At 43.6% G+C, this 24,950-nt stretch overlaps 1 protein-coding gene across 1 annotated transcript; it reads left to right on the forward strand.

The window, feature by feature from the left end:
* Positions 1 to 130: 130 nt before the first annotated feature.
* LOC100025644 (2'-5'-oligoadenylate synthase-like protein 1) lies at positions 131 to 17,826 on the forward strand. The gene is made up of 6 exons (XM_007489971.3): positions 131 to 547; positions 5,492 to 5,774; positions 10,547 to 10,722; positions 13,009 to 13,250; positions 14,377 to 14,524; positions 15,619 to 17,826. Exons 1-6 carry the CDS (start codon positions 365 to 367, stop codon positions 16,147 to 16,149), a joined length of 1,563 nt encoding a protein of 520 aa, XP_007490033.2. The 5' UTR covers positions 131 to 364; the 3' UTR covers positions 16,150 to 17,826.
* The last annotated feature ends 7,124 nt before the right edge of the window (positions 17,827 to 24,950 follow it).

Below are 24,950 nucleotides of genomic sequence, written 5' to 3' on the forward strand. Positions count from 1 at the left end.
AAAGTATCTTTAGCAGGTGCTGAATAGCAGCCAACCTAGGGAGGAAAGAGTCGAACTTCATTCAATAGCTGGTTTCCAAACGTCAGAGAAGAAAGCAGAGAATCGAAACTGAAGAGCTTGGGGGCTAGTCAGAGGCCATCATCCAGGGGACCTGACTCAGCAGACGCCCTTTCCCCAGCCTCTGATTCCAAGAAGAAGAGTTCCAGTTTTGACTTGATCGTATAAAAAAATCAAAAACGCCCCGACTTTCCTGACCTTTTCCCCAGCAAGGCAGAGGAAGGAGAGGCAGAGCCACCTTAAGGAGGAGGGCCGAGGGTGGGTCGGCCAGTTATTTATCTAAAGCCACACCCAGCCCGAAGCACAGATGGAGCGGTCTGGGAGCCTGTTCGATACTCCTGCCGAGAGACTGGATGCTTTCGTCGCTCAAGAACTCCTTCCCAACAAGGAGTTGAAAGACGAGATCGATGACGCCTACAGGAGGGCTCAGGGATTCCTTCGGGATCGATGTTTCCGGAGTCCGGAGCCCAGGGTGCTGAAGATGGTCAAGGTGAGAGGCTGCCCAGGTGGGCTGGGTTGCTCTAATGCTGCCTTCTCACAACCAATACCTCTCCTCCCCTTCCCCTGCCCCGAGAGCCGCCAAAGCAGCCCAGGAGTTGGTCGAGTCAAGTCAGCAAGCAGGCATTAAGTGCCCGCCGTGGGCTGGGCGTTGTGCTAAGGGCAGAAAACCTCGTCCTTGTTCTCAAGGAGTTTACAGTCTAGCAGGCGAGGCAACCGGCGAGTAACGTCTTCCAAGAGTTACGCAGAAGGGAGCCCATCCCGGAGGGAAGGCACTAGCATGAAGGGAGCTTGGAGAGGCTTCTTTTCAGAAGGTGGAATCTTCTCTGGGTCCTGGAGGAAGGGAGCGAGGGAGCCAGGGATGAGGGGAGCCTGGCAGTTCATCTGGACTAGGATTTCGCAAGGAAAGAGGTCTCTTTTGCCCCCCCCCCCAATTCCCTCCACCTTCTCTGTTCTCTGCCTGCCCTCCAGAACTCCAGAACCCTGGAAGAACCAGTCCCTGAAAGTAACAAGATTCTCTGGGTCCCGCTATAGCCAGCCAATCAGTTCATCCCTAACTACCTTCCCCCTGCCACCTCTGCTTCTCAGGTTTCTTCTATTGAGGGCTCTTCTGACCCCCAGCAATTGCGCATCTAACTTGCTAATTGGAGCCAATTTCCTAAACTCTTCTATGCCCAACATACTGGGCACTCACTTTGTTACAAGCTAATTCGCTTGCCCAACTTTTTTTTTAAACTCTCACCTTCCAGCTTAGGATCAATACTGTGTATTGGCTCCAAGGCAGAAGAGTGGTAAGGGCTAGGCAATGGGGGTCAAGTGACTTGTCCAGGGTCACACAGCTGAGAAGTGTCTGAGGTCAGATTTGAACCCAGGACCTCCCGTCTCTAGGCCTGGCTCTCCATCCACTGAGCTACCCAGCTGCCCCCTTGCCCAACTTTCTAATGTGCTCTCAACTAGCTAAACTAAGGAACATCAGTTTGTTTAACGAAGTGCCAACTCTAAGCTACTGGGCACCGGCTTACTCTGAGCTTGCCAAGCTAATGGATTCCTAAACTGATCTTGCTAAACTAATATGGTCCCAACCTGGTGAGTTCATTGGTATTGACTTCTCTCACTAGCCTGCCTGACTTGATAAACTAATGTTTGCCCAATTGCTAAAGCAAATGGATGCCCACTTGCTAAGCAAAGGCATGCCTAACAATGTTTTCAAACCCTCACCTTCGTCTTAGAGTCAATACTGTGAATTGGTGCTAAGGCAGGAAAAGTGGTTAAGGGTGAGGCAATGGGGGTCAAGTGACTTGCCCAGGGTAGCTTTTTTTTATTTTATTTTTTATTTATTATTTTTTAATTTTTAATTTTAAAATTAAATTAAAAGTTTTAAATAAAAATTTAATTTTAAAATTAAATTAAAAGTTTTAAATAAAAATTTAATTTTTTATTTTAAACTAACAGGCACCAGCTTACTAAACTGATACGCTCCCTAACTTGCTAAACTTGCTAAACTAATAGGTACCAATTTTTGTTTCTTTTTTTTTCAGTTACATGTAAAAAATTTTGACGATTATTTTCTTTTTTTTTTTTTAACCCTCACCTCCTGTCTTGGAATTAATACTGTGTATTGGTTCCAAGGCAGAAGAGTGGTAAGAGCTAGGCAATGGGGATTAAGTGACTTGCCCAGGTTTGCTTTTTTTTTTATTTTAAAATTAAATTAAAATTTTAAATAAAAATTTAATTTTTATTTTAAACTAACAGGCACCAGCTTACTAAACTGATATGCTTCCTAACTTGCTAAACTAATAGGTATCAATTTTTGTTCCTTTTTTTTCAGTTACATGTAAAAACAATTTTTGACAATTCTTTTCTTTTTTTTTTTAACTCTTACCTCCTGTCTTGGAATCAATACTATGTGTTGGTTCCAAGGCAGAAGAGAGGTAAGGGCTAGGCAATGAGGGTTAAGTGACTTGCCCAGGGTCACACAGCTGGGTTGACAATTATTTTCTGACATTTTAGGATTCCACTTTTCTTCTTCCCTTCTTTCCCTCCTCTCCCACCTCCAGGCATCAAATAGTCTGGCATAGGGTATACCAGTGTTTTCATGCAATACATATTTCGATATTGCTCCTATTGTGATAGAAGACATACATCACACCTATAATAATAAGATGGCACACTTTGATCTGCATTCAGACTCCAACAATTCCTTCTTGCCTGTGGAGAGTATTTTTCATTATGGATCCTTTGTGCTTATCTTGGAAACTTGCTTTGCTAGCAACAGTTAATCATTAAATAATATTTCTGTTGCTGCATACCTTGTTCTCCTGGTTCTGCTCAGTTCACTTTGTATCAGTCCAGAAAGGTCTTTCCAGGTCTCTGAACTCATCCAGTTCATCATTTCATATGGCACAACACAATTTGCTCATCCGGTCCCCAAACGAGGGACTAGGCACCACTTTGTAAGCTCATACGCTGTTGTTGCCAAGTTGTCTCAGTCATGCCTGGCTCGTCGACCCTATTTTGCGGTTTTCTCGCAAAGATTCTGGAGTGGTTTCCTGTTTTCTTCTCCAACTCCTCTTACAGATGAGAAACTGACACAAACGCGGTTGAGTGACTTGCCCAGGGTGATGCAGCTAGTATCTGAGGCCAAATTAGAACTTGGTGAAGATGAGTCAACCTGTGACCTAGATACCCCAAGCCAATACACTCCCAACTTGCTAAACTAATGGGTATGACTCACTCAATTACTAGGCTCCCATCTTGCTGAGGAAATGGGTACTTAGCACCCTAATGGACACAATTCACTAAATGGATAGCTGAGCTAATGTGAGCCTAACTTGCTAACCTCAGAACACCCATGCGCTACCCTAACTTGGCTCCTTACTAAACCGCTGAGTGCCAGTTTGCCTGGGTCTGTACCTTTGGTCTTGCCACTCCTCTTCCTATTTTTCTGTTTGCTGCCTCTGTCCTTTAAATTCCTTCCCCTGTGATAGCTTGCAAGTACAGGTGACTGTGTGACCATAAGCAGAGTGGTTCTAGAAGCCAACAGCCTGGGGATCAGCAAGTCCCAGAGGTGGTCCTGGATCTCATCATAGGATAGAGAGAAGATGATCAGGACCCTCAAGACAACTGGAACTGGAGGAAGGGTGCCTGGGTTGGTATTTGTAAATGATCAAAGTTTCACCAAGTGGGTGGCTCAGTGGATGGAGAGTCAAGCCTGGAGATGGGAGGTCCTGGGTTCAAATCTGGCCTCAGATACTTCCTAGCTGTGTGACCCTGGGCAAGTCACTTAACCCCCATTGCCTAACCCTTACCACTCTTCTGCCTTGGAACCAATACACAGTGTTGAGTCTAAGACAGAAGGGAAGGGTTTAAAAAAAAAAGTTTCACCAAGTCAATTAAACAATTAATGAGAATCTATTGAGCAACAATCTATGTTCAGCCCTGTACTAGATTTTTTTAACCCTGACTTTCTGCCTTAGAATTGATATAAATATCACTTCTGAGAAGGAAGAGTAGTAAGGGCAAGGTAATTGGGGTTAAGTTAACTTGCCCAGTCATACAGTTGGGAAGTGTCTGAGGTTACATTTGAACCCAGGTCCTCCCATCTCCAGACCTACCTCTCTACAACTGAGCCACCTAGCTACCCATTGTAGAGGGTTTCTTAGCTTTTTTTGTGCCATGGATCCCTTGGCCATTGTCTGGTGAAACCTCTGGACCCCTTCTCAGAAGGACGTATTTAAATTCATAAAATAAAATCTAGATTACACCCCCCAAAATCAATCCTATTGAAATACAGTTTGCAAAAAAATGAAATTTCCAGATCCCAGATCTATCCAGACCTCCTGATTGGGTCCACATCCCTCATTTATTTGAGGCTCAACAAGAACTGATTCCCCCAAGGTCTCTTGAACTCATCTAAGTCAATGGCAGATTCAGACTCTGACCCTGGGAGGCTTCTAAATTCACATCCAAGGCTCTTTTTTTCCTCTTTTTTCCCCTCAAGGCTCTTTACATGAGGTCAGCAAGACCTTGGTTGGAGCCCTGAAAGGCAGCTTGAAGTTGTCTTTGATAGTGTCCAAATTCAAAAATATCATGAGTGAAGAGAACGCCAGGTCCAACGTCATGAAATAAAATAAAACTGTAAAGCCCTAAAAAAGCAACTTCACAGTTAAGCTAAGGGGGACAGCGTTTGAGAACACTTCTGAAAAAGATCTGGGCGTTTTCATGGACAGCCATCTCAATATGAGTCAACAGCTGTCATGGCGGCACTATTGCAAATATTGATAATATGGAAATCGATCTGGATCGATGGCACATGTAAAACCCGGTGGAATTGCTCATTGGCTATGGGAGGGGGGAAGGAGGAGGGGAGGGAGAGAAGATGAATCTTGGAACCATGGGAAAATAGTCTAAATTAAATAAATAAATAAATAGATTTTAGATTTAGGGTGAATTGAGGCTTAGGTACTTTGGATCTGGTACAAGAAGACTAACACCATTGTGCTCTGCCCTGGTTAGCCTCTCCAGACATGGGTGTCACCGTTTAGAAAAGATGATGATAGGGGGCAGCTGGGGAGTTCAGTGGATTGAGAGCCAGGCCTAGAGATGGAAGGTCCTGGGTTCAAATTTGACCTCAGACACTTCCTAGCTGGACAAGTCACTTAACCCCCATAGCCTAGCTTGATTCTAAGGAAGGTAAGGGTAAAAAAAGGGAAATGATAAACTTCCTCAAACAATCAAGCAACAAGCATTTATTGACTCCCCACTATATACCAGGCACTGGAGATGCAAACAGAATAAAGGAAACAAAAGTGTTCTAACTGTTAGAGCTGTCCAAAAAGTGGGGCAGCAGCAGGGGACATTGACACGGACATTGGGTACCCCGCTGGTCTCTGAGCCCCATCCCAGATCTGTGATTCTGTCGTTCTGTGCTCTCCAGGCAGGGTCAGTGATGACTGGGACGATGCTGAAGTACGAAACCGAAGTCCAGATCGTCGTGTTCCTCGACTGCTTCCAGAGCTACAGGTCGGAGGCCGACTACCCCCAGGCCATGATCAGGCTCATGAAAGACAGACTGCAACGCTGCTGGAAGAGCCTGGCCTACAGCATCGATGATATATGGCTGGACTCCGACATCCCCGGCTCCCTCGTCTTCAGGATTCAGTCCAGGATGACGTCAGAGCCCATCAGTGTGGCCATTCTGCCTGCTTACAATGCCCTGGGTAAAGTAGGCGTCGATTCCCATTCCAGACCCTTTGGGGGATTCCCCAAGCATACCTTCTGGGGGTGGCACATGGGATAGAGCACCGAGAGTTCAGCCTTGGACATTTACTGGTTGGAGGACTCTGAGCCAATCACTTAACCTCTGTCTGCCTCAGTTTCCTCAAATGTAAAATGGGGATCATAATCCTATCTACCTCCTTGGATTGTTGTGAGAACCAAATGAGATAATTCTGTGAAGACCTTGGCAAACTCTAAGTGTTCTCTATATAATTGCTACCTAACTGGCTGATGGACCTTCCATCCCACAGTTCCTTTGGTTATGGCCCCCTCTTAGAGATCCACTTCCAGGGTCCCCTCAGTCTCTCTATAGAGCATTCTGTGGTAATAAGATTTCCCCGTTACTAGTTGAGGAGTACTTTGGATGAATTCATGGATGGATATTCACTCGTTCAGTCACTCAGTTGTATCTGACTCTTCATGACTCCATGGGACCATACTGCCCCAGGAATTTGCTTGGCAAAGATACTGGAATGATTCACCATTTCCTTCTTAAGGCAAACAGAGTTTAATTGACTTATATTTTATTAGTATTTATTGATTGACTATTAAATTTAATTATTTAATTAAATTAGTGTTAGGGTCCGAGAATAGATCACCCAAAGGAGCACACGAAGACAATGCAAGTCAGGCAAAAGGGAAGTTCATTGCTAGCGCGCTAGGGGCAACTCAGCCAGAAGAGTTCCCCCGAAGCAGAGTCTGAATAGGGTTTATATAGAGTATAGTGGTCATAGCTGAGTTACATGAAAGAGCATTCTGTTAATAAAGTTAATCAAGTTAGCATAACAGGTGGATGATGTCAGGCAGACATGAAGGGGGTCATATCATGTGGGCTCTTGGATAGACATGAAGCGTAAGTGGCTACGTGACCACTGGCATACTTCAGGGGTCCTGTAATTCCTGGGACCTTGCCCAGAACATTCTGTTGAGGGAGATTCTGTCGTCCCAGACAGAGTGAGGGTCAACAGAGTGAGGGTCAGTTAATTCTTGCTACATCACATTAGTTGTTAGAAATAATTAATTATTAAACATTAGTTTGTTAATTATATATTATTAACATTAATTATACATGTTCTGCATATATAATTAATATGGTATATGTAATTAATATATTGTAATATAATATATAATTGATATACAAATAATGAGTGTCTGAGGCTAGATTTGAACTCAGATTTTCCTGTCTCCAAGCCCTGTGCTCTATCCATTGACATGGATGATAGGTTCATGATTTTTTTTAGCCCTCACCTTCCTCCATCTTAGGCTCAATACTATGCACTGGTTCCAAGGCAGAAGAGTGGTAAGGGCTAGGCAATGGGGGTGAAATGACTTGCCCAGAGTCACACAGCTGGGAAATCGATGACATTTTAGAAGATCTTCTAGCTAAAGGTGCATACCATATGGCACTTTCTAAGAGGAAACTACAGGAATTGGAGATAAAAGGGGGGGAGAGAGAGGGGGAGAGAGAGGGGGAGGGAAAGAGAGGAAGAGGGGGGAGAGAGAGAGAAAGAGAGAGAGAGGGAGGGAGAGGGAAGAAAGAGGGAGGGAGGGAGGGAGGAAGAGAGAGTGAGAAGAGAGGGGGAGGGAAAGAGAGGAAGAGGGGGGAGAGAGAGAGAAAGAGAGAGAGAGGGAGGGAGAGGGAAGAAAGAGGGAGGGAGGGAGGAAGAGAGAGTGAGAAGAGAGGGGGAGGGAAAGAGAGGAAGAGGGGGGAGAGAGAGAGAGAGAGAGAGGGAGGGAGAGGGAAGAAAGAGGGAGGGAGGGAGGGAGAGAGAGTGAGAAGAGAGGGGGAGGGAAAGAGAGGGAGAGGAGAGAGAGAGAGAGAGAGAGAGAGAGAGAGAGAGAGAGAGAGAGAGAGAGAGAGAGAGAGAACAAAGCCAATGTTTGCTAGGTGCATTGACAAAAGCCAATTAGGGGGCAGTCCCCTTTGGCATAAGAGTTTACATTCAGAATAAATGTGTTCAATCCCCTTAAATTCAATCTATTACATCCCAAAGTTCATTCTGGATCTTCTGATGCACTGGAGGTTTCTTTATGACATTTTCTCCAAACAGTTCATTTTCTTGATTCGAGGAGTTAATGGGCTTCTTTCCTGAAATTTTTCTCAAAAAATTTTGTCTTGGATTTTACAAAAATTATACATAAATTCATAATATTTATTCAGGAAAAGAGGTGATGTCTAGGATCTGTCCCTAACATGTTGAGTTCTATTAGCTCCAAAAGGACAACCAATGATCATGCAGCATTCCCACCAGAGAAAGAATTCTGGGCTGCAAGGACAGAGCTATAAGCAGGATAGAAAGAGGAGGCCTGCGCCCCAGGGGCCTTGAACCCACTTGGAATTCATCAGCATGGTAGAAACAACAAAACTTGGACCAAGTTAGAGAAGAGTTAATTAAAATAGGAAGCGATGAGGCAGCAAGCACTAGAATCCCAGGATCCCTCCCTCCACCTCATCCCATCTGGGAGTGGTACCCAGCTCCTACCCCATCTACTGGAGTACTTGATGGGAGCAAAAACTTCTGTATAGTCCTGAAAAAGCACAAAGCAGATTGTCTAAGGTACTACATTCACGAAGTTGGTTTATCCAAGAGCCTGACTCTCCGGAGAGAAATCAAAGGGTCCTCTGGCCTCGGGGCAGGAAGGACCCGAGATGTATCTGGGTTGGCACTTAGCCTGGTCCCTGGTACCTAACAGGCACTTAATAACCACTAGTTGACTGACTGAAAATTTCAGATAGCTTATCCCACCGGGGAGAAGGTGCCAGAGAGAAGAGGCCTTGGGCAACAGGGACCCATCTCCCCTCATCTAAGACCTAGAGACCATCCAACCCAACCTCCTCGTTTTATATGAAAAAGTTGAGGCTCCTGGAGGTGAAAAGACTTGTCCAAGGATGCTTCATGGTAGTTTATATGCTTTTTATATAGAGAGAATTCAAATGATCTGTTTTATCTTTTATAAACATCTCCACCCTTTGGTTTCGAATTTTCCCAACTATAACTGAGAGAGGGACCTCCTTCCATTCTCCTGATTTTTTTAGTTTTATATTTAGGCTATATCCACTTGGAAGCTATTGTGGGAAAGTGTAAGTGCTGATCTAAACAGATTTTCTGGCAATCAGACCCCCAGTTTTCCTAGTAGTTTCTGTCTAATATGGAGAGTCGTGGTTTTTAACAGTCAGAACTGAACAAACAACTAACATCAACCATTTTTTTAAACCCAACCTTCTATCTTAGAAGCAATTCAAGAGATCAGAGTGCGGTAAGGGCTAGGAGATGGGGGTCAAGTGACTTGCCCAGGGTCACCCAGCTAAGAAGTGTCTGAGGTCAGATTGGAACTCAGGACCTCCCACCTCTCTCTCTCTCTCTCTCTCTCTCTCTCTCTCTCTCTCTCTCTCTCTCTCTCTCTCTCTCTCTCTCTCTCTCTCTCTCTCTCTCTCTCTCTCTCTCTCTCTCTCTCTCTCTCTCTCTCTCCCTCTCTCTCTCTCTCTCTCTCTCTCTCTCTTCCCCTTCCTCTCTCCCTCCCTCCCCTCACCTTCCATTTTAGAATCTATACTGTGTATTGGATCCGAGGCAGAAGAGTGATAAAGGCTAGGCAATGGGAGTTAAGTGACTTGCCCAGGGTCACCCAGCTAGGAAGTGTCTGAGGTAAGATTGGAACCCGGGACCTCCTGTCTCTGGGTCTGGCTCTCCATCCGCTGAGCTCCCCATGGTGGTAATTTTCTAGAATCCAATTCCTTTGGTGGCCAGTGTCCACCTTTCCTCCCACGCTTGTATCTTGGCCAAGTTTCCCAAAGTCTTGCGGCCATTCCTTGCCCCACATCTCCAGCTCCTCCTTCTCGTTGGGATATGCCTTTTGAGAGAGAAAGCCAGCAGCAGGGCTATTGCATGCTAGTCCCACCTTGCTGGGATCCGTGCCCTCATTTTGATGCCTCCTATTTTGTTTGCAATTTTCACTATTTAGTCTCCCTTGATTCTTTCTGATCTCATTTGGGGGTTTTCTTGACAAAGACACAAGAGTGGTTTGCCATTTCCTACTAGAGTCCATTTTACAGATGAGGAAACTGAGGCACCCAGGTGAAGTGATTTGCCCAGGGTCACAGAGCCAGTAAGTGTTTGAGGCGGAGTTTGAACTCGGGAAGATGCAGTCCTGACTCCGTGGTCAGCACTCGGTGCTTTGGCGCCACCTGGCGGCCCTTTTGTAATAGAAAACTCCATAGTCTTGAAATTTTTCCATTTAATAACAGATTGTGCCAGAGTACATTTTTATCCTTAATTTTTTTCATGCTGACAGACAAAACAGGTTAGTTTGGCATAACCATGCCAAGATTCTTCGTGCCCATTAAGTAAGCACCCCAGACCCAGTGAGGTCACAGATAGTGTCAGAGGTAGGATACAAACCCCTTTGTATCCTACTCCCAAGCCAATGTTCCTGCTTGTTTTTTAAGCCTTTAATTACCTTCCATCTTAGAATCAATACTGTGTATTGGATCCAAGGCAGAAGAGCGGTGAGGGCTAGGCCATGGGGGTTAAGTGACTTGTCCAGGATCACACAGCTAGGAAGTATCTGAGGCTAGATTTGAATCCACAACCTCCTATCACTAAACCTGGCTGCCAATCCACTGAGTCACCTGCAGTGCTCCTTCTACTGCACCATATTGCCGCGCTCATTACAGCACCATTTTTAGACTCTCTTCCCTCAATTCTTCCCTCTCTAGGATCCTGCCGTCTCACTGAACCGCCACCCCCTGAGATCTACGTGGACCTGATTAAGGCCAAAGGTCTTCCCGGGGAATTCTCACCATCCTTCATCCAACTCCAGAAGAGCTTCATAAAAAGTCATCCCGTCAAGCTGAAAAGCCTCCTGCGGCTGGTGAAGCATTGGTACCTGAAGGTGAGGGGGCAACGGAAGCCCCGCTGGCCGGGGAACAGGAGGGAGGCAGAGCCGGGGAGAGATGGAAAATCAGGGAGCCAGGCTGATCAATGCAGCCAGACTAGCAGACAGAAACTATGGAAGAGAGAAAGGTTTAGAGGGTTAGGCACAAAGGGCCACACAGACAGACAGACAGATAAGCAGACGGACAGACACAGAGTCAGTCTGATAGACAGACAGATGGACAGAAACAAGCAGAGAGGCAATGAGACAGAAACAATCAGAAAGGAAGATAAACATAAAGGCAGGCAAGGGGCAAGATACAGGCTCAGAGAGAGACAAGCAGATGAAAGAAACAAAGAGAAACAGATGGGCAAGTCAAGTCGACTCACCACACATTTGTCTGTCTCCTACTTTGCAAAGGAAACTATGTTCAAAGTTGGAGATACAAAAACCAATGTAAATTTGTTCCTGCCCCCAAGGAGCTTCCAAACTTGCAGTGATGGCAAACCTTTTAGAGACCAAGTGCCCAAACTGCAAGCCTCATGCCACATATGAGCCCCCTGCCTTTCCCAGACAGGGGAGGAGGAAGAACTTCCATTGGACTGTTGAAGGGTGGGGAATGAGAGAAATGTCTTCAGATGTGGTAGAAAGGGGAGGAGAACAGCCCCCTCTGGCATAAGCCGGCACATGTGCCCCATAGGTTTACCAACACAGCACTAGGGGAATACACAAATAAATACAAACAAAAATAAATACCATACAATTTTTTAAAACACATATGCAGAAAAATATAGTTATGAGAGGAGAGATTTTGCTAATGACTAAGGGATCAAGGAAGGCTTCCCCAAGGTGGACACCAGAAGTGGGGGCATTCCAGAAACAATGGGGAGACAGAGGATACAGGACTTGATTCCTAACTGGATATGAGTGGGAAAGGAAAGGAAGAAATCGAAAATGACCCTGAGCTTAGGAATCTTAATAACTAGGAGGGTGGTGGTGCCCTCAACAGAAATGGGGAAAATAGGAGGAAAAGTGGGATTAATAGGGAAATGATGGTTTAAGTTTTTGATCTGTTGAGTATGAGGAGCCAATAGGACCTTGAGAAGATATTGAGCAAGAAGTTAACCAGTCTGATTCAATTCAACAATTATTAGGCACTTACTGGGTACTCCAGCACTGTGCAAAGTGCTGGAGACAAAATGAAAAAAAAAATAATAATCCCTGTTTTCAAGGTGGTTACATTCTTTTTTTAACTCTTTATCTTCTGTCTTAGAAGCAGTACTAAGTATTTGTTCTAAAGGAGAAGAGCAGTAAGAGATAGGAAACTGGGGTTAAGAAAAAGATAGTCCCTGCCCTCAACCCACAAATGAAAACTGAAAAGCAAAGAGATAAGGGGAGAAAAGAAAGTATCAGGCTAAAAATAGTGGAAGTGGGAGGGGAGGGGGCAGTTAGGTTGCTCAGTGGTTAGAGAGCCAGGCCTAGAGATCCTGGTCCTGGTTCAAATCTAATCTCAGGCACTTCCTAGCTGTGTGACCCTGAACAAGTCACTTAATTCCAATTGCCTAGCCCTTACTGATTTTCTACCTTGGAACCAATACACAGTATTGATGCTAAAGATAGAAGGTAAGGATTTAAAATTTAAGGAAAAAAAAACTGGCTAGTCCAAGGAGTACAGATAGTGGGAAATGAAGAGTGGGCTGATCTGTGAGCCCTGTTTAAATGGAAGCTTTGGGAATTCTTTGTTCCTTCCTCCCATCAGAGGGACAAGAGGGTACTGAAGAGATGGGGGTGTTAAGGTTGACACAGTGTCACAGGATGATGAGTTTAGTGGTGAAGAGATTTCCTGGAAGCATGATAATAGTGGAATCCAAGACCAAGGATCCCAGTAGGTAGAAAAAGGAGAAAAGAGAGGAGGGAAAGGACTTATCCATGGTCACAAAGTTTGTATATATCAAAGACAAAGCCTGAATCCAGGTCTCCTGGAATCCAAGATTGGCCCTCTCTCCACACTCTAAGTGTGCCACTACCTCTCTCATCCCATTTTACAGATGAGGAAACTGAGACTTATAGAAATTAAGAAACTTGGCAACAGTTGCATAGCCAGTTAGTGTCAGAGATAGAATATGAACCACAAGTACCCTGTGGCTTACAAAATACATTCCTCAAAATCCAGTAGGGGGGTTGATTAAGAAATCTGTGGGGTTCTAGTTAAAAAAAGAAGAAAACATAGCCAGTGTTACTCAGCTTACCAGCAGTGTCACCACTATCCTACTTATCCTCTCCCTCCTCTGCCTCTTCCCATAGCATCTGAAATTCCACTGTCCCAAAGCCCCTCTACCGCCAATATATGCCCTGGAACTACTCACCATCTATGCCTGGGAGATGGGAACCAATTCAGCAGAAAATTTCAACCTGTCTAGAGGCTTTGTGAGTGTCATGGAGCTCCTCCTGGACTACAAAGGCATCTGCATCTATTGGACCACATACTACAGCTTCCAGGACCAGATCATTGGGAACTTTGTGAAGCAGCAGCTAAAGAAGGAAAGGTAGCAGTCCCCTTCCTACCCACTGAGAGGCCCCAAAAGGCAACAGGAGGAAAAGGGAAGTCAGGTGTGCTCATGGCAAGATCTCCCATTTCTAAGGCACCTGTAACAATAGAAGAGAGCCAGGCAGGGTGGTACATGCCTGCGATCCTTGCTTCTGGGGGTGTGAGGTCGGTGGTTGACTTGAGCTCAAGAGTTCTGAGCTATCCTGGAGCTAAAACCAATCTGGGATCCTCACTAAGTCTGGCACTGACATAGTGAGCCCCACCAGGATGCCTAAAAAGGGGTCAAAAGTAAGGCCACATCAAAGCTTCAACACTGATCAGCAGATCAGTAGAATTGCCTCTGAAGGACCATTGCCCACTGAGTTTGGGCAAGATAGAGACAGTCTTTTTTTTTTAAGTGGTGGGGGGAATCGAACAGAAGAGAGATGAAAAGAGACAAAGGGAGAAGAAAGGTATAGAGAAGGAAGGAGAGGAAAGAAAAGTAGGGGAGAGAGCAAAAGAAAGGAAGGAGAAGAAAAGAAAAGGGAAAGAGAAAGATTAGGAGAAATAAGGTTAGGTAAGAGGTAAAAGCAGGAAGAAGAAAGGAAGGGAAAAGTGGGAAGGAGGCTGAGGAAAACAGAGAAGAGTAGCAAGTAGGTGGATCAGTGGATAGAGAGGATAGATAGGAGGTCTTGGGTTCAACTGTGGCCTCAGACATTTTTCCTGTGTGACCCTGGGCAAGTCACTTAACCCCCGTTGCCTAACCCTTACCACTCTTCTGCCTTGGAATGAATATCTAGTATCTATTCTAAGATGGAAGGTAAGAGTTTTTTTAAAATGAAAGTAGAGGAGAAGTAAGAAGGGAGAGAGAAATAAAGAGGAAATGAGAGTTAAAAGAAAACAGAGAAGGGGAGGAGGAGGAGGAGGAGGAGGAAGTGGAGGAGGAGGAGGAGAAAGGAAAAAAAGAAGGAAGGAAAAGGCTAGAGGGCTGGAGTCAGAACAGACTTCAGACTCCAAGATCTGAGCTCAGTTCATCAAGAGCTCTTTTCTCTCCTGGGGTTCTCCCCTGCCAAGTACTGGTGATTTGGGGCTATGTTTTGTTTTGCTGAAAGGAATCCTTGAGCAAGCTGCTTCTTTTCCTACAGACCTGTCATCTTGGACCCAGTGGATCCCACTCACAATGTAGGAGAGGGAAAGCGATGGGATCTGGTGGCCCAGAGAGCATCCCAGTGCCTGAAACAGATATGCTGTTTAGACAAGGATGACTACCGGATCCCAGCCTGGGATGTGAAGGTACTGACCAGTCCCTTCAAATCAGTCCTTGGACTTAAAATCTAGATATCAGTTGTCAGCACTTCTAGGGAGGTGAGATTTCGTTTGACATCCCCCTTTTCTCTCACTCCCTCCATGAGGATCCTCCTTTTCTAGTCCATGCTCCCCCCTAAGTCCTCCTTAAAGGGGTTGTTCTCTGAGAGGGTGGTGGCCTCCCTCTAGATCTGTTGGCCTTGGGTGCTTACTTTCATTTTCCTTAGGTGGCCCCATTCTTTATCAGGATTTTGTTGATAGAGTTCAAAGGGTTCCTAAACTTGGATAGGGGGGAAATCCTTATTTTCACTACCCTCTAAACAAAGTTTGGCATCTCCTCCAATTATGAATATAAGCAACAAAGCCTTATTCTGAGGGGGGCTTTCTAGGCTTCACCAGACTGCCAAAGGTCCAGGTCACACAAATAAAAAGGGGTAATACTATCGATATCAGATCGCTTTCTGACTGGGGGAGAGGAAGAAATTGGCTCAAACTTTTAAAAAATCAAGATTAAAAAATTGTTTTTTCGTGTAATTGGGAGGGAATGAAATATGTTAAAAGGGGGAGGAGTTAATACCCTCCCCTTCTGATAAATCACATCTGGATAAAATGCCTAATGAAAAAGGAGATCGGCCCCTTTATTCTATCCCTTTCTAAGTTCAAGACTAAATACCCCTTCCATTCTCTTCCCTCCCCTTTTCTCTCTTCTCTTCTCCTTCTCCTTTTCCATCCCTTCCTTCTTTTTCCTCTTCCTCTCCCCTCTCCTCTCCTTTTTTCCTCACCTTTCATTCCCTCTTTCTTTCACCCTCCTTCCCCTCCTCTGCCCTCCTCCCTATCCATTCTCCTTTCTCTACTTCCCCTTCTCTTCTCTTCTCTTCTCCATTCTCCCCCCTTTTCCCTTCTCCTCAAGCATGGCTTTTCCAACTCCTTCAAGCCAATTGTCTATGCCTCCCTATCTCTGCCAGCCTGGAACAGTAGTAAATAAAAGCGACTGGGCAAAGCAGGAGCAGATGGTGTATGGAGGGACTAAAACGCCAAGTAAAGAGACCTGACCTTAATTTCCCTTGCTCTCCCTCTCCCAGAGAGCAAGATCTATCCAGGTTACAGTGAGAAGACAGAACCAAGAGACCCTGACCATCTGGGTAGATCCCTATGATCCAATCCACCAAGTGAAGCAGCAGCCAGAGCTAGCCTGCCTCCTGATGGAGGAGCACTCCTTCCTGTCCTTCCAGGAGCCTGGCTGTGGGGAGCAGCAACAGCTTAGGAGCCACTACTGCCTAGCAGATTATGGCATCTTCTCTGATGTCACCATTTGGCTATCAGGAAGAGTCACCTCGGAGATCCAGCTGTTCATCAGATTCTCCAGAAGCAGAACCTATGGCTACTCCCTGAGGTCCAACGACTTCATCGGGAAACTGATGAGGATGATTGAAGAAAATGAAGGGCTGTCCCCAGAGGACCATATTCTGATGTTCCAGGGACAGCCCCTCCAGATGGGTTTCTCCCTCGAGTACTATGGCATCCAGGAGGGTGACACCTTGGTTATCTCAGAAAGAAGGGTATCCCAGGCATCCTTCCTCAGAAAAGAACAGCAGGTGCGCTATTTTTTTTAAACTTTCCCAGTAGATTCCCAGCCATTTTAACAATCATCTGTCCTCAAGGTTTTGTTGTTTAGTTTCATTCTCTTCTGGTAGGGGAGCCATCTCTTAATCTGGTCGTGCAAGTAAGAGTAGCCAGCTGAGATTAGCTTAGGGAGCGGCAGGGAGAAGTTGTTTTAATTTTCCATCTCCTCCAATGGGATTCCATCCCATCTTGTGTTGGTTTTGGTCAGAACCATAACTAATGATTTGGGGGGGAGTCATATAAACTACCTTTAAATCAACTTTCTAAATAAGCATGTGAAAATAATGTAAGTCGAGGCAGCTAGGTGGCTCAGTGGATAGAGAGCCTGGAGATATAAGGTCCTAGGTTCCAATCTGGCCTCAGATCCTTTCTAGATGTGTGATCCTGGGGAAGTCACTTAACCACCAGTGCCTGGCCCTTAACACTCTTCAGTCTTGGTGTCCATTCTAAGACAGAAAGTAACAGTTTTTAAAAGAAAAATGTAAATCATCACAACAAATTCACTCCTGAAGAATTGTTACATTTGGGAAAGCTTTCCATTTCAGTGCCCTGGGATAAAGCAACCTAGGTATGGCTCTGGTCCCAGCTGCCTGTTCCGAGCAAAATTGAGGTCAATAAAGTATGTCCTCAGAACCTTGGCCTTCCTTCTCTCTGCCTGTAGCCCTCTCGGCACCCACCTGCTTTTATAAGGAGAGTATTGTGGATCTGATCAATTCATTCACATTGGAGATGTAAGGGACTTGGTACTACTGAACCATTGCCCGTTATCTTGACTTTGGTCTTGCCATTGCCTTCAGTGATTCTGGAAGAAAGAGTGAGGACAGTGACTTTATACAACTCTGTCTCAGTAAAACCCAATTCATGCACAAGTCAAGACATAGCCCATAATGATGTCATTTTTGGTCTTCATCAAGTACAAAGGACAACCAACCAACCGACCGACCATTAAGCACCTAATAGTACCAGGCACTGTGCTAAGTACTGTGAATAATAAACATAAATAATGAAAAATAAAACAATCCCTACTTCCAAATAGTTCATATAGGGTCACGTTGGGGGAGGTGAGGAAAGATGTTTAGAAACCCAAGATAGAATTAGAGAAAGATAAACTTTTATAAGGTTAAGTTTAAGAATAGTGGATACTGTCTCCAGAGCTACTGGCATGAGCTCATTCCAAGAACCCTGGAAGGGATCTTGGAATGTACAAGGAGCTGAAGGAAGCTGTTTGAGTGGGCAACTGGCACTTCCTGTCCTGAGATGGGAGAAGAAACCTGCTGCAATCTTCTGAGGTTTCCTACCTCAACCTTTTGAGGGAGAAGATAATTGTTAACTGCCTTTGGAGATTCCTGTTTCCCTGGAGAGAACATCTTATCAACAATCTAGCTCTACCTGCTGTTTACCAACATTGCCCAAGAGAAGTCTTACCTGGAGATCCTGCTTGGTGGGCTCTGTGGTTTACTCAGGGTCATACTCCGAGTATGAAAAAAAAATTGGTGGGGAAATTAGCTAGAATCAGGGAGGAAATAGTATAGCTGGAAGACCAGAAGAATCCATTGTGAGATGGACATATATGGAAGGGTGGAGTTTTAGGACTTAGTCAGGGCATCCTTATGTTTCAATTCTCATAGTTTACCCTTGATTTCTAAATAAAGTTACTTTTTTACAAATGAGTCTCTAAGATTTATGTGTGCTGGTCCAATGAAGGAAGGTTCACTTTGTCTTCCTTTCACAATAGGGAACTGAGATACTTACAGACAGTCAATTAAGCATCTAACCCAGTTTCCTATAGTGGATATCACCATCTATCCACATTATTTTTTCAGTATGTTTTATATATATATATGACTTCCGGTCAAGATGGCAGCTTAGAGAAAGCTAAAGTTCAGAGCTCCAGAAACCCTTCCTTACCAATCTCAAACCAAATGCTCCTAGGGCACCAGAATTCAAAACAAACAACAGAATAGACCCCGGGAACACTCCTCCTGGACCTGGATCAAAAGGTACGGCCCCCCAAAAGTCAGAACCCGAGATCACTCCGATCTAAGGGGTAGGCAAAAGGAAGGTCCCAGGAGCCATCCCCCCCCAACTCAGAGCGCTGAATTGGAGGCAGCAGCAGGAACCTCAGAGCAGGCAAAAGGGCATCGGGAGCCGGCTATTCTGAAGGCCGCTTCCTGAAAACAACCTGAGCCAGTCTCAGGGGCACCCAGACAGCAGGGAAACAGAGAGATGGGGGGAGCCTGCAGCCCCCTGGCTGGATCCTTCCATCTGAGTCTCACCGAAGGTCCCTGCCTCAGGGCATACTCAGTCTGAGATTAATCCTATCACCAGCCCTTGGAGCTCTAGGAAGCCACGGACCCTCCCCCTCAGAGTGCAGGCTTCTCTGGCCAGCAAAGGCATTGAAATACATCTGAGAGTGTCAAGCCAGGCGCAGAGCATAGAAGTAAGGCAACAGAGAAGCATCAGGAGGGAACTGAGGAGGGTAGTAACACCAAAACACCAAAACACCAGCAATTCCAGGCTTCCTGGGGAAAACAGACAATTTGCCTGGGGCTAAAACCACTGAACACCAGAGAGATAACAGAAGAGCCAGCCCCCCTCACTCAGATAGAGATGGAAAACAGGACAGAAGCAAAAAAGCTTCAAAACAATAGGAAAAACAAGAAGGGGGCAACTTTGGACACATTTTATGGAGCAAAAATACAAAATACAGAGGAGATAGAAGAGGAAACACAAGCAAATGCTCCAAAACCTTCCAAAGGAAATGGAAACTCTCCACAAACTTTTGAAGAATTTGAATTGAAAATGATAAAAAAAGATGGAAGCCTTCTGGCAGGAAAAGTGGGCATTAATGCAAAAGAATTTCATGCAACTACAAAACCAGTTTGACCAAACTGAAAAGGAAAACCAGGCTTTAAAGGTCAGAATTAGGCAACTGGAAGACAACGAGCAGGTAAAAGAGCAAGAATCAATAAAGCAAAGCCAAAAGATCAAGAAACTAGAAGAGAACATAAAATATCTCACTGACAAGGTGACAGACTTGGAAAATAGAGGAAGAAGAGATCATTTAAGAATAATTGGACTACCAGAAAATCCAGAAATAAACAGCAAACTCGACATCGTAATACAAGATATAATCAAAGAAAATTGCCCAGAGATTCTAGAACAAGGGGGCAATACAGCCACTGAAAGAGCTCACAGAACACCCTCTACACTAAATCCCCAAAAGACAACTCCCAGGAATGTAATTGCCAAATTCCAAAGCTTTCAAGCAAAAGAAAAAATCTTAAAAGAAGCCAGAAAAAAGACACTTTAAATATAAAGGAATGCCAGTCAGGGTCACACAAGTCCTTGCAAGTTCCACTCTGAATGATCGTAAGGCATGGAACATGATCTTCAGAAAGGCAAGAGAGCTGGGTCTTCAACCAAGAATCAGCTATCCAGCAAAACTGACTATATACTTCCAAGGGAAAGTATGGGCATTCAACAAAATAGAAGATTTCCAACTTTTTGCAAAGAAAAGGCCAGAGCTCTGGTGGAAAGTTTGATATCAAAAAACAAAGAGCATGGAATACCTGAAAAGGTAAATATGATGGAAAGGGAAAAGGAGAAAATTGTTATCATTTCATTTATTCAAACTCTCTTCTATAAGGACTACATTTATATCAATCTATATATATTAATATATGGAAAATGCAATGTGTAAATAGGGGGAAAAGAAAAATCAAATAGAATAATCTTTCTCACCCAAAGATTCACACAGGAAGGGGAGGGGAAGAAAACTCCTATAAGAAGGAGAGGAAGAGAGTTTTTACTTAAACCTTACTCTCAGGGAAATCAACTCTGAGAGGGAAAAACATCCAGATCCATTGGGATCTTGAATTCTATCTTAACCAACAGGGTAAGGGAGAAATGAAAATCAAGGCGGGTAGGGGAGAGAGAGAACAAAAGGGGAGGGAAGGAGAGGGGGGAGGAGGAGGGAACAAAAAGGGAGGGGCTAGAAAGGGAAACATATCAAGGGAGGGGACAAGGGGGACTGATTTAAAGTAAATCACTGGATTAAAAGTTTAGAGCTAACGAAGAAAGGTTAGAATTAGGGAAGGATATCAAAATGCCAGAGAATTCACAAGTCACAATCATAACTTTGAACATGAATGGGATGAACTCACCCATAAAACGTAGACAAATAGCAGATTGGATTAGAACCCAAAATCCTACCATATGTTGTCTTCAAGAAACACACATGAGGCGGGTAGACACCCACAAGGTCAGAATTAAAGGATGGAGTAAGACCTTTTGGGCTTCAACTGACAGAAAGAAGGCAGGAGTGGCAATCATGATATCTGATAAAGCCAAAGCAAAAATATACCTGATCAAAAGGGATAGGGAAGGTAATTATATTTTGTTAAAAGGGACTTTAGATAACGAGGAAATATCACTAATCAACATGTATGCACCAAATAATATAGCACCCAAATTTCTAATGGAGAAACTAGGAGAATTGAAGGAAGAAATAGACAGTAAAACAATATTAGTGGGAGATTTGAACCAACCATTATCAAATTTAGATAAATCAAATCAAAAAATAAATAAGAAAGAGGCAAAAGAAGTGAATGAAATCTTAGAAAAATTAGAGTTAATAGACATATGGAGAAAAATAAATAGGGATAAGAAGGAATACACCTTCTCAGCACCACATGGCACATTCACAATACATTAGGTCACAGAAACATGGCATACAAATGCAGAAAAGCAGAAATAATAAATGCAGCCTTTTCAGATCACAAGGCAATAAAAATAATGATCAGTAACGGTACAAGAAAACCAAATCAAAAATTAATTGGAAATTAAACAATATGAGACTCCAAAATCGTTTAGTTAGAGAAGAAATCACAGAAACAATAATTTCATCAAGGAAAATGACAATAGTGAGACATCCTTTCAAACCTTTTGGGATGCAGCCAAAGCAGTAATCAGAGGTAAATTCACATCCCTGAGTACATATATATTAACAAACAAGGGAGAGCAGAAATCAATCAATTGGAAATGCAAATAAAAAAACTCAAAAGAGATCAAATTAAAAACCCCCAGCAGAAAACCAAACTAGAAATCCTAAAAATTAAGGGAGAAATTAATAAAATAGAAAGTGATAGAACTATTGATTTAATAAATAAGACTAGAAGCTGGTACTTTGAAAAAACAAACAAAATAGACAAAGTACTGGTCAATCTAATTTAAAAAAAGGAAAGAAGAAAAGCAAATTAACAGCATCAAAGATGAAAAGGGGGACATCACCTCCAATGAAGAGGAAATTAAGGCAATCATTAAAAATTACTTTGCCCAATTATATGGCAATAAATACAGCAATCTAGCCAATATGGATGAATATATACAAAAATACAAACTGCCTAGACTAACAGAAGAAGAAATAGAATTCTTAAATAATCCCATATCAGAAAATGAAATCCAACAGGCCATCAAAGAACTCCCTAAGAAAAAATCCCCAGGGCCCGATGGATTCACAAGTAAATTCTATCAAACATTCAGAGAACAGTTAATCCCAATACTATATAAACTATTTGACATAATAAGCAAAGAGGGAGTTCTACCAAACTCCTTTTATGACACAAACATGGTACTGATTCCAAAACCAGGCAGATCAAAAACAGAGAAAGAAAATTATAGACCAATCTTCCTAATGAATATAGATGCAAAAATCTTAAATAGGATACTAGCAAAAAGACTCCAGCAAGTGATCAGAAGGGTCATCCACCATGATCAAGTAGGATTTATACCAGGGATGCAGGGCTGGTTCAATATTAGAAAAACCATCCACATAATCGACCATATCAACAAGCAAACCAACAAAAATCAATAGACGCAGAAAAAGCCTTTGATAAAATACAACATCCATTCCTATTGAAAACACTAGAAAGCATAAGAATAGGAGGGTCATTCCTAAAAATAATAAACAGTATATATCTAAAACCATCAGCTAATATCATCTGCAATAGGGATAAACTAAATGCATTCCCAATAAGATCAGGAGTGAAACAAGGATGCCCATTATCACCTCTACTATTTGACATTGTACTAGAAACACTAGCTGTAGCAATTAGAGAAGAAAAAGACATTGAAGGTATTAAAATAGGCAAGGAGGAGACTAAGCTATTGCTCTTTGCAGATGACATGATGGTCTACTTAAAGAATCCTAGAGATTCAACCAAAAAGCTAATTGAAATAATCAACAACTTTAGCAAAGTTGCAGGATACAAAATAAACCCACATAAGTCATCAGCATTTCTATACATCTCCAACATAGTTCAGCAGTGTAAAGATAAAAATTTAGGAATATGGGGAGACTGAGGCAGGTAGAAATTAGTTTCTCTCTGCAAGGAGTATTATATTTTTTAGAGGTTTATTAAGGATTAAGGATTAAAGAATATACAAGAAACATGTGCCTAGGCCAGAGGCCAAGACAAAATAACCTCACATCATGGAAGAGACGCCTCTGCTCCAAAATGGAAGTCCAAAAGAGCCCAAAAAAAACCTTTGCCACCAGCTTAAATCCTTCCTCAATCTCAGACCACCTCAGAATTCCCGTGAGATTACAAAGCATTTTGGGGAAATGGAGCAAAGGCTTGTGGGGATTATAGTCCTGTATTCGATTCTATTTTTTACAGCAGCAAAAACTAGAAAGAGAAATCCCATTCAAAATCACCTTAGACAAAATAAAATACCTAGGAATCTATCTCCCGAGACAAACACAGGAACTATATGAACACAACTACAAAACACTCTCCACACAACTAAAACTAGACTTGAGCAATTGGAAAAACATTAACTGCTCGTGGGTAGGACGAGCCAATATAGTAAAAATGACCATCCTACCCAAACTTATCTATCTATTTAGTGCCGTACCCATAGAACTTCCAAAAAATGTCTTTACTGATTTAGAAAAAACCATAACAAAGTTCATTTGGAATAACAAAGGATCAAGGATATCCAGGGAAATAATGAAAAAAAAAATACAAAGGAAGGGGGCCTTGCAGTCCCAGATCTCAAACTATATTACAAAGCAGCAATCTTCAAAACAATTTGGGACTTCTGGTCAAGATGGCGGCTTAGAGAAAGCTAAAGTTCAGATCTCCGGAAAGCCCTTCCCGACCGATCTCAAACTATAAGCTCCTAAGGCGCCTAAATTCACGACGATCAACAGCATAGACCCTGGGAATCCTCCTCCTGGATCTGGACCTGGATCAGAAGGTACGGCCCCCCTCAAAAGCCAGAACCCGAGATCACTTGGACCTAAGGGGTAGGAGCGCAGAGTCCAAGGCTCCGGGAAGCCGCAGCCCAACCCCGCTCAGAGAGCAGGGTCATCGGAAACAACAACAACCCTCAGGGCCTTCTATCCGAGTCCCAGTGAAAGTCACTGCCCTCAGAGCGCCCCCCGCAGAGAGCAGGCATGTCTGAAACAACAGCAACCCTCAGGGCGGGCAAGACAGCCTCACGGGCTGGATCCTGCTATCCAAATCTCAGTGAAAGTCACTGCCCTCAGAGCTCCGGGAAGCTGCAGCCCATCCCCCCGCAGACCGACGAAACAGCCTCACGGCCAGCTATTCTGAAGGCAACTTCCAGAAAGCAACCCGACCCAGAGAGCCGGGGGAGAGTGTGGCCCCCTGGTCCGACCCTTCCACTCCAGTTCCAGTGAGGCATACCCAATTTAACCCAGGGAAACCTCATAGAACCGACAATCTGCCCAGGACTAAAGCCTCTGAACACCAGACAGAGATAAGAAAAGCTAATCCTCCACATTCAGAGATGGCAAACTCCACAGAAGCACAGAAGCCCCAAAATACCAAGAAAAATAAGAAGAAAGGGGCGACTTTGGACACATTCTATGGAGCCAAAATACAAAATACAGAGGAGATAGAATATGATATACAAGAAAATGCTCCAAAATCTTCCAAAGGAAATGGAAACTCACCACAAACCCATGAAGAATTTGAATCAGAAATGACCAAAAAGATGGAAGCCTTCTGGGAGGAAAAGTGGGAAATAATGCAAAAGAAATTCACGCATCTACAAAACCGGTGTGATGAAACTGAAAAGGAAAACCAGGCTTTAAAGCAAGAACTAATAAAGCAAAGCCAAAATACCAAGAAATTAGAAGAGAACATAAAATATCTCACCGACAAGGTGATAGATCTGGAAAATAGAGGGAGAAGAGATTATTTAAGAATAATTGGACTCCCAGAAAAGCCAGAAATAAACACCAAACTCGACATGGTGATACAAGATATAATCAAAGAAAATTGCCCAGAGATTCTAGAACAAGGGAGCAATACAGCCACTGACAGAGCTCACAGAACACCTTCTACACTAAACCCCCAAAAGACAACTCCCAGGAATGTAATTGCCAAATTCCAAAGCTATCAAACAAAAGAAAAAATCCTACAGGAAGCCAGAAAAAGACAATTTAGATATAAAGGAATGCCAGTCAGGGTCACACAAGTCCTTGCAAGTTCCACTCTGAATGATCGTAAGGCATAGAACATGATCTTCAGAAAGGCAAGAGAGCTGGGTCTCCAACCAAGAATCAACTACCCAGCAAAACTGACTATATACTTCCAAGGGAAAGTATGGGCATTCAATAAAATAGAAGATTTCCAACTTTTTGCAAAGAAAAGACCAGAGCTCTGTGGAAAGTTTGATACTGAAAATCAAAGAGCAAGGAATACCTGAAAAGGTAAATATTAAGGAAAGGGGGAAAATGTTATCTTCTTCTTTTACT

The sequence above is a fragment of the Monodelphis domestica genome, chromosome 3, assembly GCF_027887165.1.
Source record: "Monodelphis domestica isolate mMonDom1 chromosome 3, mMonDom1.pri, whole genome shotgun sequence".
Classification (NCBI taxonomy): Eukaryota; Metazoa; Chordata; class Mammalia; order Didelphimorphia; family Didelphidae; genus Monodelphis; species Monodelphis domestica.

Coding starts and splice junctions, on each gene's coding strand:
- LOC100025644 (XM_007489971.3), top strand. CDS start 365: ATGGAGCGGTCTGGGAGCCTGTTCGATACTCCTGCCGAGAGACTGGAT. Junction 13,251..14,376: donor CAGCAGCTAAAGAAGGAAAG/GTAGCAGTCCCC, acceptor CTTTTCCTACAG/ACCTGTCATCTTGGACCCAG. Junction 14,525..15,618: donor TCCCAGCCTGGGATGTGAAG/GTACTGACCAGT, acceptor TCCCTCTCCCAG/AGAGCAAGATCTATCCAGGT.